The following is a 16,510-nucleotide window of genomic DNA, read 5'->3' as shown; positions in this document are numbered from 1 at the left end:
TTAAAATATAATTGCTGAAGAGCTGTGTGAGCTTCTGTCTTTTATATTAAGACACTTTATTTTAAAGAAATTGTGTTAAAAAAAATTGCAACTCCAACAAATATGATTTATTCTAAGTAAAGATGCATCTTATGTTCTTATGGTGTATGCACAAGTTTTAAACAATATATGTATTTAAACAAATAAAATTAATCAATCAAATTCAAAATCATTTATAGGTAACAAAATGTACACTTATGAACGTCAAAAAATAAATATATATGAAATTCTTCTAAATTTACATTTACTGCCAGTTCTCAAATCAAGGGCGAAGAACGCAAGAGAAGAACTGGCAATAAACTCTCCGCCAATCTTTTTAAATCTGTTTAAATATGTTTTGGGTGTGTGTATGATATAATTAATAACAATATGCTATAAATAATATACTAGTGAATTGAAAAAATCAATAGTATTAAGGTTAAATATATATTTAGGTCCTTGACATAATATCCAAATCAATTCAAGTCTAAAAAAAACTACGAATATCAAAATATATCGTGGCACTTCTGCCCACTTTAAGCTCGCAAAAGCGATTCCTTGGTTTCTATAACGACGGACAACCCCACTGTTTATGACCCAAACTCAGCACGAGAAACAGTAACGCACCACCTTCCAAACTGTTCGGGTCTCAATTATGACGTAATCGAAATGCTGTTTTTCATCGTATTATCGTTGTTATCAACTGTTCTTTCAGCGCGGGAACCCAAACAGGTCACTATAGCTAACCAAGGCACAATATCTGGAATGTATATCACGCGATTTCGGACGCGGAGGATCGCAGCGTATCTCGGAATCCCGTATGCACAGCCTCCAGTTGAATTTAGGAGATTCAGCCCACCAGAGTACACGGATTTGCCACAGTGGGAAGGTGTGAGAAACGCGACAGCTTTCGCGCCGGACTGTATGCAGAGTGGTCCTAAGAAAGAGGACGTCCTGAATCCACTGAACCGACACGATGAGCTATTTACAAAATTGTTGGAGGGCCAAATGGAGGAACCGCGGAAGAAAGAGTTTTCAGAAGATTGCTTGTTCTTGAATGTGTATGTGCCCGATGGTGAGTTTTATAACTATTCAGTAATTATTCAGTGACAAATTTTTGTTACGTTCATTTTTTTATAAAATATATAAATAATATATTTTGCACTCACAAGCTATCAAGCTAACATTATTTTAAAAGCCGGCAACGCACTTGTGAGGCTTCTGGCAATTTGAATGTCGACTTAACATCAAGTGAGCATCGCGCCCGTTTGCTCCCTTTGATTGGTTGATTTATTAAAAAACTAAATTATTACATTATGTAAATAACGTCACAAATACTTTATATATATAATACCAGATTTTTTTTTATACATATTTTTTAGTTATTAATTTGTAACCGTAACACGAGTTATACTAATTAGAACCACTGTGAAGTCTAGATAGCAGATACGGTCGGTGTGCAGAAACATAATGCTTATAATTAATAAGTTTACATAAATGAAAGATGAAAAAAAATACCATAAGTTAAAAAAAACCTAAGAGTTAAGTGCTAACTGCCCTTCTTATAATCAGTATAATAATGCTAATAAATATTAATTATTGATTATGTTATAAAAGCTTTTGTCTGTAACTTTCACGTTCTTTAGAAAGTATCAATAAACTATCGTTTAAGAAATTGGACAGCTAATTTCTTCCCAAAAAACTTTTTTATTTACCCCTCGGTCTAATTAATTGGTTTAAAATGAGGCAACATAAGAAAAGTTGAAGAATTATTTTTTCGTATGCATTTGACGCGCTCATGACAAGACTGTATTGTTATATTACTACAAACAACATTGGTTTTCAAATGTAATATATTATGTTTTAGATTGAATTATTTTATAAAAAAAACATTTCTATAAAACTTTAAATGTTAAATCATACAAAATATATCTAATTTTATTTTATTATGGTAGGATATGTGAATTAAAAAATATAAAAACGACACAAAGTTTTAAATTTAATGCCCAAGCCATATACTATTATTAACAAAGCATAAATCATCTTTTTTACTTGCTAAGATCAAAAATATATTATACAATAGACAATATATATATATATATATATTGTCATACGAAAGTCATACAAAGCGCTGAGTCCCTACTCGGAATCTTACTCAAATTAACTTTTGACACCTCTTAAAAGCAAAATGGTTAAAGATAATAACAAAATAGTATTTACTTCTTTTACTAAGACAGATTTTTTTCAAAAATCAGGTTTATAAGTGACTATTTAAAAATATATAGAGATAAGGAAAAGGTGCTTTTATTCATCATAAGTTCTAATAAGCAAAACAAAGACCCTATTACGTATAAGAAAATCCGTTACCACAGAAGATTGAAGAGATTTATGTGTTTCATATAGAAGGGAAAACCGCCAGGAAAATAGGCTACACAGTCATTTATTAGCCTTGTTTTCCAAATACACGTGGCAGTAACGATCTGATAAGAGCCTCAATTCAGTTTGGATTGTTGTTTTGCGGTTAAGTCGATTCTCAAATGACTCATTTCCAAGTGCGTAATACGAAATAACTGAATACCTAATAGTAATAAAAAAAGTCCGATCGTACAAAGTACACATGTCAGAAGTGAAACTTCTTTGGCAAACTAATTAAGTCTTGTTTATAAATCTAAAACTGTAGATTATATAAGATATGTTAGAAAGTTAAGGAATTTAATTGTCGTTTAAATATTAAAAGTGTCGAAATTAATACAAATTATACATTTCATTTTTTTAATTTATTTCTTCGGTAATAAAAACACGTGGCATTTTAATTTTCAATTCGTCATTTGAGATACTATTATTTCATAAATTCTCATTACGAAATTTTAATTTTAAAAATAGAATTTCTGTAATTCGCCCTTCTCACTCTCTCTCAATCGGTCTCAATCGCTCTCTCCCATTTCTTGGACAAAAACGCTGCGTGACGTTGCGTAAAAATTTTACCCTCATGCGCCTAAAGAAGTTTCACTTCAATAGTCTCTATTTCAATCTTCTTTTAGGTACGTGTGCCTTTTTTTTTGGCAAAGGTCTCCTCCAAATCCCACCATTCCTCTCTGCACTGTGCTACTCTCTACCAAGTACCACCTGCTGCGGCTTTTAGGTTACGACAATGTTCATAGACTAGGCAATAATATACCTAAACATATTTTAGTAAAAATGTTCGGTCAGTCAGTAATTTAAAAAGCTTCTTACAATGCACTCCAAATGACTTCTGCAGACAAGTCAAACGTGATAATTAATCTTGTAATAGCTTTGAGGCATTTGATAGCATCGCCTTAATTACACAAACGACTGGAGATTCGGTATTTTGCTATTTGCATTTCAAAATACTAAGTTGGAGATTAGTACTTTAATCATTGTAAAAAGCTTTTACTGGTTGTATCTATTTCAATCCCGTATCACAAATGTTTCGTATACCACTGAACACAGAATAGGAATTTAGCTACGAAAGCGGTTGTAATATTAATATCGGTTAATTAGCGTTTTTTTTAATTCTTAGTTACTTCTATCAATTCGGATTATTTAAATATTTTTTACGCAATATATATGTAATGTACACTATACATAGGAATATTTTTAAATGGTCATTAACCATGCTGGTACATATTTGTGTATACACGAGTACGACACATTTGTTATAAAATTTATTTAGAAAAATGTAACCAACTTTAATATTTGGAAGATTATTTACCTAGCTAAACGGATACCCAATCCAAGCACTTCTAAAGGTGTACTTATTACAAAAACTACTGATTTTGATGAAACATGAAACAGTTCTCTTGTTTAGAATATTTTACACTTCGTTAAAGGTAACAAACCTATCAAGACAACGGGTGGCCTTATCGCTTACAGGTGATTTCTTCCATGCAACCCTAGTAAGAAGAAGAAATACCTACAGGGGGTAAACTGTAAGAAGTGCATTAAGTTAACAAAAAATAAAATTACATGTAACATTTTGATTTAAGTTTAGTATTGTCTAATGCTAGACACAAAACTAAACTAAAATCTAAAAAATAAAAAAGTAAAAGCTAATATTCACGTAAATTAATGAAATTAAATGTCAATATGACTTTTAGATTTTGGAGGCCATTATTATCCTAATCCAATAATATACAAACAGCAAATTACAACCCTCTTATTTGAAATCGGTTAATAATAGAGTATCATATAAGGAATATACATCGTATATAAGACGCCTCTCGAATTCAATTTTTCCCAACATGAAAAATAAAATTCCATCGTAACATATTTCAATAAAGTGTCTCATATTCTTGCCTTTAAGAAAATTTTAAGTTACAGCGTTATATATTTTCGAAAAAATATATTTTATTTAAAGTAAAACTAGTCGTAGTCGTAGTAGTATAGTCATCTTCCTTACGGCGTAATATATTTTCAAAAAGAGTAAAAGTACTCGCATGTTTTGATTAAAATAAAATTAGATTTTAAATCTAAGACAATATATTAGGAACTGTATATTATAGTCGATTTTTCTAACCACACATTTCCGGAGGGGATATATAAAATATCCCTAATGTAGTAGGTACGTACGTGAAATCGGTTTGTAAATTACTTTATATGAAATGTTGATGACAGTCTATAGTCTTTGATCCTCTACAGAAATTCTCAACCCATAAAAAGTCATTGCTTGTCAATATTTCCTTGTACAGAAATATTACATTGCATAGCGTTAGAAATAACACTAGGTACGTCATAAGAACAGAGGCTCGCCCAACTTAGTGGTAAGTACTTAATAGCATACGAATTTTCTTTCTCAACTTCAGCTTTATAAGCGTTCCTTTATATTAAAACCACTTTGGTTACTCTCATATGCAACAAATTTCAAAGTTTTATCCTGGAAAGCTTTAATTAATATGAGATCCGAAACAATATTAAAGTGCCTAAAGTTATAAGTAGCTAAATTCAGTTACGATAGTTAGCTCAACGTTGAGTTAAATGACAAAGGTATTTCTTCAACAAATGTAGTTTTAATTTCAATAGTATTATGGCTATTTTGAATACGTTTACATCTTCCTTAACACAAAAATTATACATTTAATATAATTTATTCACACCGATATGTCGAAAAAACTTATGGAGAACATTAAACAAAGGAAAGTTGCGTACCTGGGCCACGTTGCACCCTGACCGCTACCACCTTCAATTAATTTTAATGGGTGAAATCTTGGGTAAACGGTGTGTTGGTAGAAGGAAGAAATTATGGCTTGGCAACGTTAGGGAGTGGACGGGTATTGCTACTGCGGATGAGTTGCTGCACCTGGTACAGTGCAAGACACGCTTCAAGAGACGGACGGCCAACGTCCAGTAATGGAGAGCACTAAAAGAAGAAGAATCACACCGCAAGAAAAAAGCTATAAATAGTTTTCTTTCTTACCTTACAAGGCAGAAATAATAAGTAACCTTTTCTTTATATATTTTGTAAACACGAGACAGATGTGACAAAAAAAGAAACTCTTTAATAACTCAATCTTGTAAGTCGGTTGTTTTTATGTTTAACCTCAAACTTAAAATAAAACACAAGAACAGAGTGTCTTCTATTTATTAGAGACTGTAAGAAGTGTTATTGGACACTTGCTTATGTAAAATCTAATATATAAAATTCTCATGTAGGTGTTTGTAGTTAAACTCCTCCGAAACGGCTTGACCGATTCTCATGAAATTTTGTGTGCATATTGGGTATGTCTGAGAATCGGAGAACATCTATTTTTCATCCCCCTAAATGTTAAGGATAGTCCACCCCTAATTTTTTTTTTTTAATTTTTAGATAAATTTTAAATTTTATTTTTTTATGATACAACATACAAAAATACATACAAGCCCTAATTATCCACCCTCTACGATCAACCCCTATTTTTTATTATAAATGATATACATGGCAAAACGACGTTTGCCAATTCAGCTAGTATCCTTGTAAGTAAATTAGGTTAGACTTAAATTACTTATTGGTCTTAACTTCTAGAATGTAATTTGCCATGATGTCTTAGTAAAACACATGTATTTAAAAAACCTCAAACTTAGATTTATAGTCCATTAAAAATTGTGATCCATTTAATACAGCATATTACACATGGATCACATAAAGAAACGAACTTGTATAGTATTTTAATCTTAGAAGGATGGTGGTGCTCTTTCTCCGACCAAATGGGACGATCCTCAACCAGTCTAACCACTTACTGGCCCCAAGCCCCAGTAGCAAGTCGAGTTGTATATATCCTTAGCGGCTGGCATAGCTTCGTTGGCGCGTTTTATACTTCAACATGCCGATATTATCTATATATATAAAAATGAAACCCGTTTTCCGTTGTCACGACATAACATGAAAACGGCTTGGCCGATTTGACCAATTCTTTTTTTATAATATTCTTTGAAGTACGAGGATGGTTCTTACGGAGAGAAAAATTAAAAAAATTGAGTGAAAAAGTCTAAAAACAACTCTTTTCTATATTCCCATACATAATATTCGTAATAATACTTAAAAGTCAATTTGAACTTTAATACCATATCATAAAGTTCAATTATTATTAGTGGAGGGGTTCCGGGAAGGTAAATTTTTATTTTTTACATAATGTATTTGTTGTCTTATTAACTTTCTTTTTTTTATCTTAGCTAGACTGGTGTCCCGAATAGCAGAATAAGTATTAAAAAAAATAAAGAATCGACTGTTAGGCGGTACGATGTTCGCCAGGCCAGATAGTTCTTAATATTTGTTTAGGCATTCAAGAATCAAAATAATTGGAAGGCTCAAATGAAAAAAGGATTTACTAAGAAATTTAATCCCGACATAGAAAGTAGCAGATTTTGCGTATCAAAAACACAGATAGGTATCTAAGTTAACCGTTGAGTGGATTGATACCTTACAAATGTGCCTAAAGGTGAGGGCTACGTCACATTAAAACCCAACTCAGCCTTTCCAGTCCTTTTGAAGTATCGATGAATACATTATTTTGGGATCAGACCCTAATCTCGGCTAAAAGCGATGCGTTTTGCATTTAAAGTTTATATACGTTCGGAAGTTACGACTTTGAAGGTGTATTCGAAATTCGAACTCCAGAAATTATTGTGACAAATCTCAACCGAATTTCGTTTTGATTATATTTAGAACTACTAATCTGTGAATAAAAAAAGGGTGCGTGTACTTATGTACGCAGTAAGTAAGTGTGTGTAATGTGTAAGAAGTTATACTTCTTTGGTATTATTAAAAATAGTTTTTGATTGCATGCAAATAATTAATTACAATTAAATAATCAAAGACTGGAAAAGGAGTCATTATAGTCAATAAAGTTCAGTTTACATTTGAAAAATTAAATAAATAAATATTTATTATTATTCTCTTACATAAAGTGTAACATAAATTATATTATTATTCGAATGTTGTTTTTAAATTATGTCCCTCTATGCTATGTAATTTCACTCTCATCAACTTTTCATAACGCGTCTAAAGAAGTATAACTTCAATAAAGGAGTTCACGGTCTGCATTAGTTACCTTTTTACCGGCTTTGTTTTTTTTTATAGAACAGGAGGCAAACGGGCAGGAGGCTCATATGATGATAAGTGATACCGCCGCCCATGGAAACTCTCAATACCAGAGGGCTCGCGAGTGCGTTACCGGCCTTTTAAGATTTGGTACGCTCTTCTCTTAAAGGACCCTATGTCGAATTGGTTCCTGTTTAATAAACTATTTAGGACATACTTTACTACGAATTACTATAATGATTTATATTTTGCTCCATATAATGATTTTTAAAAACATTGGCAAATTTATAAACCATGATACGAGAAACCTATGAAAACCAAAAAAAAGGGTTAAACAATAATTTTGAAACTTTGTTTTCGTTGAAGGTTGTACTTTTCTATTTTCACAAGTCCCGTTGTAAAGCTCTTGGGAAATCTTAAATTGAAAGTAATCCCATCTTCACATTGTATTAAAAATGTATTAAGGCCTAATCCATTATAGAACGTTTATAACATTTCTACAAAATCTTTAAGAAAATACTTCTAATAAAATGTTTTTAATTATACAAAATAATGTTATATGAATTAATGGTATATTGGATACATGAGCACTTTTTGTTACTCTTTTTCTTCACTTATAACACTTTCTCGCGATAGACGATTTGTTTATAATTTTCCTACTTCTAACACATGTTTAATTTGATTGTGATTATTTGTCTATCAATCAAATATTTCAGAAAATACATCCAAGGCTTTTGGTACATATTGTGTGCATTTTCCACTTCAATATTAAAATAAATAAATCAGTGGCGCGTGGATTTTAGGTCTGGGCCTCAGATTTCTGTATCTTTTTAATGATCATTTGCCAATCTAATAGGCAAGTAGGCGATCGGCCTTCTGTGCCTGACTACGCCGTTGGTTTTTGGGTCTAAGGCAAGCCGGGTTTCCTCACGATGTTTTCCTTTAACGTTCAAGCAAATGTTAAAGCCGGGGATCGAACCTACGACCTCAGGAATTGGAGTCGCACGCTGAAGCCACTAGGCACTGCTCAGTATACTATGTTCTAGCATAAAAAAATAAACGGTAAAGTACCTATGAATACAAAGGAACGATAACCCCAAGATTTCCTACATACTAATTTCGGCCAAGTATTCTGTATAATTTCATATGAAAATATCCCATGTTTTTGTACGCATATATTAATTGCTATTCCGTTTGTTAATTGAGAATTACGCACGCACAAAACCCCTACCCTAAAATAGAAATTAATTATTATTATTTTCTTTTGGTTCAAAGGTGATGGAAAATCGATTTTGCATGTCTCATACAGCCTTAAAATGACTTATAATAGCAACGAAATTTTGATTCCCGGGGTAACAATGAAAGATATTTCCCTCGTGGTCTTAGTATTATATATACATTTCTGCGTGTGCTACGTAAATTGTTAAAGTCAAATCATTTATTTCAATTAGACCTTAAAACGGCCTTTTGAAAGTAAAAAGTCATATTATAATCACGGAAATAAGCGGTGGAATCTGAGTAATATGGAGTTTCACCCCATCGTTGTTGATATCCCCAGCACGAATTTGATCGCCGTTTCTTTTAAAAACAGCAAAGTAGTAGAACTCCTTGCCTCTATCTTCCCTAGACAGTTTAATATGGGTTTATTTAAGTGGCGGTTAAATAGGCATCTCCTGGACAGGCGTGCCCACCAATAGGCCGCAACTAACTTAACATCAGGTGGGATTGTGGCCAAATGTTTGTCCAGTTATTCCTTGAAACATTTACACAATATACACACACATATTTATTTTTTCAAGGACCTCTTATAGCGGCTTTCTTCAGTTATATAACTCCAAATATAATAAAAGTTCTAAATAAAGCTACGCTTCGGCAATTGAAGCCTGTGAGAGACTGACCATACGAAATTAACAAATAACTATTTATAAAGCCTATTGAATGTTATGTTAAAATTTATGATAGATTGTAAGCTTATCTTGGCAAATACATAGGCGCTAAAAGGTTGCTGAAATGCATAAAATGTATGCAAATGTATAAACTTACATGCTTTAATGCGATCATTATAAAGATTTGCCGTGTTTTGCATAAAGCCACCCTCTGTATATGTTGTATGGCATATTATCACGATATGTTTGAAATTTGTTTTTATGTCAATAATAAGTTACAAACACATTCACGAGTGGCATGGCAACTGTTTTTCGGAAATAATGTTTCTTTATTTTCCGTCGGGTTTTTAATTCTATCCTTAACAATAATTTCGCTATAAATGTATTTCGAGGGCTCCAATTATTATTCGATATTCATACAGCATTGTTAATTGAACACCTATTTTTTACTGCAGGCTTTTTACAAAATTATATGTTTGGTTGTGAGACATTTAATACCCATGGTGTGTCCCATTGTATTGTTTTAGTAAACTGTGGTCTAGCCAATTATTAACTTTATCAATTATTTAAATATCATTATGGGAACCAACCCATGTTTCTGCACACTTTCTTATTTAATAGCGAATGTACAATTCAAAACTTAACCCGTTATTAAGACATTATTAACTCCTTAGTTAATTTCAAGTATTATATTTATTAAAACACTTTAATAAAGCAATGGAGAAAGTAGGGTGAAGGTGAAGGAAGGACGTGCGTGTTTTTGTGTGATGATGAAAGTGTCAAATTATTTAAATTTATTGTTTATTTTATTCACTGCGACTTTCCAACCTAATAGCATTCCAGTTTATTTATATAAATAAACCAATTAACACTTATACATTTAATTCTCTTAGTAAAGTAAAGTAAAAAATCATTTAATCATATAGGTAACATAATTTACACTTATGACTCGTCAGTACATATTAATGCTTCTAATTTTACATTTACTGCCAGTTCTCAAATCAAGGGCGTAGAACAGGAGAGGAACTGGCAATAAACTCTCCGCCACTCTTAGACCAGGCTAATCAATACAATAAAGAAACTTGTTCCTTAATACTTTTCGGTTTAGCCTCAGTTTTATTTTATATTAAAACGGAATTTATTTTTAGATACATTTGAACACTGCTGATGCGTAAAGAAAGGCTTACATTAGGCTAGGCTAATTTACAGTATCTTGTTTTCAACCATAAAAAATTTAAGTATTGTTTATGGCTTCAGATTGTATCTGGTGCTTTGATCATTGTTTGTTGTACCTATAGACATCTACTGGTCTTGGTACTTTGTCTTTGAGGATAGCATAATGTTTGCTTATATAGAAAAAAAATTGCCGTTCCATTTTGCTTCGTTTACCGACAACATAACCTTTCAAAGGTTATCGTACTCGTAATCTAATTTTGTATAAAAACTAAATCAATCTTAAACTATTTTAAAGCTCTCTCCCTAAATACTAATTATATTGCTTACTTAACAATTTGCATTAAAAAATGTCTAAGAGTTTTAGGGTCTTAAGCTGTAAAATTTAAGTGTCCCCAATACTTTAATGATTATGAAAACAATTTTAACTTTCGCAAATAAACGTTAATTTTTATTGAACGAAAATACCTCTATAACGATGGTTAAATAAGAAAAAGCTACTCCGTGAGATGTAAATCTAAAATAATATACGTGTTTGTGTTTCTAGTCATTAATTTTAGCAATTAAATGATATTATTCTACATTGAAACGCCTGATAAAAATACTATAGCAATCATCGTTGTTATCGTGTCCACGTATATTATAGGGACGGCATCAATTTAATTTTGATTGTATATTTTTGTTAGAAGACTGCTTATATTAACTTTTTGGTTAAAAAATCACTATAACCAGGATTTCTTGTTCGATTTCTGATGTGACAAAATTTTATTTCTGGTTTGAATTAACACTTAGTTCCTAAAGAAAATGATTTCTCGTAAAGAAGACATAGCAATTTTTTCATGACCCTTTTAGGGATTGTATTGGTTAAAGACAAAATAATATAGCTTTAAAGTATCGTTTACCGCAGCTTCAATATTTGGCTACAAGAAGCCCGGTTTCAATATTTTCAATAAATTTTGTTTTAATATCTTGACGGCAAATTGGATTTTAATTGGTACCGTCATCGTTTTATCTTGTAAAATTACAAGTCTATCTTATAGTAACTTTGATGAAACCATTAAAATTACTTTAAATATGGTTTTAAAAACTTAATAAGAAATTATATAAGTGAAATAAAAGAAACTACCTCAAATAGATCGGCTAAAAACATTTCTATGTGAATTGCTCAATACAAGAAGTTGAATAATGTTCGTTACTATTTACACTTAAATCATACCAATTTCTTGTCACCCAAAGTAGGTTAAGTGCTCAAAATTGACCCAAATATCATTGGTACGCGATAAATATAGCCAAACAATGCAGACCTTTGAATAAATTTGAGTCATTAATGCAAGAATTCCGTGCCAATAGTGTACGTTAACTCGGACTAACCTTAATCCACCCTCTCATTTCTGACCTAAATTTGACATGCATCATAGAAAGGGAAATGTATGTGGAATTTACATAATAATTGTTGTGTAAATAGCGATTATTTCTGCAATTTTAGTTGTGATATTTTTAAGCTTTTAGATTTGCTTTTTTAAAATAATTATGGAATGCAGTTGGTAGCAAACATTCATCGACTGTTATAGAGTTTTTTTGCTTCGTTTTTTAACTGTATCCGTTTTAATTCAGCTGTTAGAACTGAAGTTGTGCTTTGATATCAAATTATATAAAAAAAGGGTGCGTGTACTTATGTACGCGCGTAAGAAGTTATACTTTTTTGGCATTATTAAAAATAGTTTTTGATTGCATGCAAATAATTAATTCCAATTAAATAATCAAAGACTGGAAAAGGAGTCATTATAGTAAATAAAGTTCAGTTTACATTTGAAAAATTAAATAAATAGATATTTATTATTATTCTCTTACATTAAGTGTAACATAAATTCTATTATCATTAGAATTTTGTTTTTAAATTATGTCCAATGCCGTAGCATCTTCTGTGGGCAACTTCATTCTGATAATTTTGTGTAACGGCGCATCGTAAAATTTCACTCTCATCAATTTTTCATAACGCGCCTAAAGAAGTATAACTTCAAAAATTATATATATAACATAACCGGGCTTTGACATTTTTTAGTTTTTAGAAGAATTTTATAAGTCCTAGTCCAAATACACTACACTGAGGCGTTCACTGAGTTGTTTTTTTTTTCTAACTAAAGCAAAGTTTGGACTCATTCTATTAAATTATGTTTACGCTGAGATGAAAACAGTCAGATTAGTACTTGAGTTAAAACGGTGCTAACCGATTCATACGATTTATTTTAAGTCACGTGTTTTTTATGTTTGTTCTTCAACAACATACTACGAGTATATATAAAATATTAAAGGAACTACAGACCACCTATTAATATTAAGTAGGCAAAATTACATAACGAGAAAAGTTTAATTACTAAGGATAGGTGTAATGGCTTAATTAGCAATCTCTAGGGTGTACTGTGTAATAGGGTATTGCCAAAACAGTGAACACATCTAACAAGTTTTGCTCAAGGGAAAAGCTATAAAGTACTTCCTTAAGAGATCAAGTTGCAGTCGAAAAGCGATTGAAATTCTCACAAAGTTGTGAATGGCTTTGAAACTGCAGTATTGAGATGGTTATTGGAAATCGGATACAAATCAATTCGAATGAAAAACTCAGTCAGTAATACTCAGGGCTAATTAGTGTTAAGTATGAGAGCCTCTAGCCTAAAGAAATTAAGCCCTGCCCTGCGATTCTGTAACTCACTTCACGAACTCACACAGCGGTTTTCGCATCGGCGGTCTCTCTCAAATCAGTCGTGAAGCAGTCATATTATGATTTGGCATTCTGATAAACAATAAAGTACAAGCTCCCACCTTTTCAGAATGCCAAATCATAAAATGACTGCTTCATGACTGATTTGAGAGAGACCGCCGATGCGAAAACCGCTGTGTGAGTGCGTGAAGTGAGTTACAGAATCGCAGGGCAGTAATTCGATTTTTGAATTTTTGGCTTTTGAAGACACTGGCTGGTTAGTGATGCAGAAATATGTGCCATAGGGCATTAGACTATATTGCAATAACGCCCTTTCTGAGAATTTAACTGGTACAGGTTTCATTTTTTTTTTCAGATTTAAAGGTTGAAGGTTATCCAACTATGGTGTGGTTTCATGGCGGAAATTTCGTGCGGGGGAGCCCAAATTCTATCAATCCATTTCAACTTGTGCTAAAACAAAAGGTAACTAATAACTTATATATTAAATTACCTTTTTCTCTAAAATATTTTCTCAATTCTAATAACAAATTCAGAATTCAAAAAGGTTTGTAAACAGAGCTTAACTTGTAACATTATGCTAACACAGTTCTTGCAATCAGAAAAGTTGGGCAAAATTTAATTAAGTATTCACATTTCCAGGTTATATTTGTCTCTGTGGCTTACCGTCTGAATATATTTGGATTTTTCTCAACACTTGACAACGAAGCACCCGGTAATTTTGGCTTATTAGACCAAGTCGCCGCTTTAAATTGGGTTAAAAATAACATCGAAAGTTTTGGAGGCGATCCTGACAATGTTTGTATATTCGGGCACGACGCAGGGGCTGTGAGCGTGGGTCTTCATTTGCTCTCTTCATACTCATCAGGGCTCTTTCAAAAAGCAATTGCTATGAGTGGAAACGTTCTCTCGCCGGATACAGTGAATATAGCGCGAAAAGAAATCGTTACAGTTGATAAAGTTGCAACTGCATTCAGCTGTTTTAGAAAGCCTACCTACCAACTGCTAGATTGTCTTAGAAGAGTCAATTATCAAGCGCTTTTGGATATCGGTGAACCGCTAGCTGAATGGAAACCTCTTGTCGATAACGGTTTCAGCAATATTTCAGTTCCATTCCTAACCGATTTGCCAAGCAAAATGTTTGAAAATGAAATATTTAGTCCCGTCCCAATTTTGACTGGCTTCACCAATATGGAAGATGCTCTGTTACTTGATAAGGATGGAAGAGAAGATTCGGGTATAAGTCAGAGGGAGTTCGATGTTATGCGTGAAGAAGTAGTTCTTTCAGATATCACAGTGGACAATAGTTCATGTTTTACAAACCAACATCATATTCAAGATGCAGTTGCATTTTTCTATAAACCTATACCACCGACAACGAACGAGACTGTCTTACGAAAACAATTTCTCGATTTTTATACGGATAAAGTTTATGGAGCAACGACATATCAACTTGCAAAGTATATAAGTAAGCACGCTCCTATTTATTTATATCGGTTTGACTTAAAACCATTTTCTGATATAGCTAACGAAGGTATCCCTGATTGGGTGGCAGTTCCGCACAATTTTGATTTGATTTTTACATTTGGGATGCCATATTTACCACTACCTGAAGACTTGAATAAATGGGACTATAGAGATAAGAGCATATCGGATATAATAATGAAAATGTGGACCAATTTTGCATGGTATTCGAATCCGACGAACTCTGGAGTAATCATACAATGGAATGCTTTTGAAGTGGAGAAACCCGGTTTCTTTATAATTGATAGGAAAAATTTTACAATGAGCACTCCAGATACAGTGAATTATAAAGCGTTTGAGTTTTGGACAGATTTTTATCCAAAAGTTGTGGAAATTGGAACGAAATGTTGTAAAGAAATTCAAGAAGATTCAGGAGCTAGCATTAATACATTAGAATATGTTTTACAATTGATGGTTATTTCTTTATTTTGTTTAATATTTTCACATAATTAAGGATGCAAGATATCTTATATATTATTTTTGTAAGTAGTCTATTTGATAAAGATAAGTATAACACATTATTTAAGTTATGTACATATTACTTATTTGGAAATATATTTAGCTGAATATTTAATTTTATTTATACCATTAAATTAATTACAAGTTCTTGGGTTTTGTAAGATATTTCCACTAATTACCGCAAATGACTCGGCATAGCTTTTGAATAGAGGAGACTTTTAAAGAAAAGAAAATACTGGCTTTATATCTCACCAATTCAGTTTCATAAAATAACATTATCCAATGGGCCTATCAAAAAGTCAAAAATCATTCATTCATGTAGGTAACACAATGTACTACAAAAAGAAATATGGATTAAATGCTTCTAATTTTACATTTACTGCCAGTTCTCAAATCAAGGGCGTAAAACAGAAGAAAATAACTGGAAATAAACTCTCCGCCACTCTTTTTAATCGCCAAGTTTTTTGTTTTACACAACGTTTGTAAGGTGCTGCAACCATTACACCATGTTCCATATGACATCTTAAATAATAACGAATAATAAAATAAATTAAAAACAAAGATTTGTCCTCTATCAGCAGGAGGCATGCTGAAATAGGAGCACGCACTTACATTCTCGTGGGAACAACACGCATAGGTATACATAGTCTATATATTGTAAACCTCCGGTTCAATGCTATTATATGTATTATGTTGTGGGTTTTATTCTGGGCAAGACATTATTTATTACAGTTAAAAACATATTCTAACATAACATTTAATAATAATGAAATATGTCTGCTACATACCCAATGAAGCGTTATTGCGCTAACGATGTAACGCTTTGTGTGAACTTCGGTGTATAAACTTTATACAATCACTTACACAAACTATTTCAAACCTATTTCGAAGACCATGTTGACAAAGCAGAATATTTGCTAATAAATCTTTACTAGCAAACATTAAATAATAAACCAATAATGTAAATTAAATAAAATATAAACATTTTAAATAATTTAATGCAAGTTAAATATACATGGATAGCGATTTATAATCTATAAATAATTAACTGGCACTATCAAATGAACTTTATGTCATCATCAGAAGTATTTCCGAACCAATTCGACTTAGGGTCCTTCAAGAAAAGAGCGTACCAATTCTTGAAAGGCCGGCAACGCACTTGCGAGCCTTCTGGCATTGTGTCCATGGGCGGCGGTATCACTT

At 32.0% G+C, this 16,510-nt stretch overlaps 1 protein-coding gene across 1 annotated transcript; it reads left to right on the top strand.

The window, feature by feature from the left end:
* Window positions 1-648: 648 nt before the first annotated feature.
* On the top strand, window positions 649-15,422 carry LOC125060815 (carboxylesterase 5A). The gene is made up of 3 exons (XM_047665896.1): window positions 649-1,093; window positions 13,683-13,789; window positions 13,967-15,422. Exons 1-3 carry the CDS (start codon window positions 688-690, stop codon window positions 15,299-15,301), a joined length of 1,848 nt encoding a protein of 615 aa, XP_047521852.1. The 5' UTR covers window positions 649-687; the 3' UTR covers window positions 15,302-15,422.
* Window positions 15,423-16,510: the final 1,088 nt, after the last annotated feature.

The sequence above is a fragment of the Pieris napi genome, chromosome 22, assembly GCF_905475465.1.
Source record: "Pieris napi chromosome 22, ilPieNapi1.2, whole genome shotgun sequence".
In the NCBI taxonomy this organism is placed as follows: Eukaryota; Metazoa; Arthropoda; class Insecta; order Lepidoptera; family Pieridae; genus Pieris; species Pieris napi.
The sequence above is the reverse complement of the archived record's forward strand: the minus strand, read 5'-3'. Positions and strand labels throughout refer to the sequence as shown.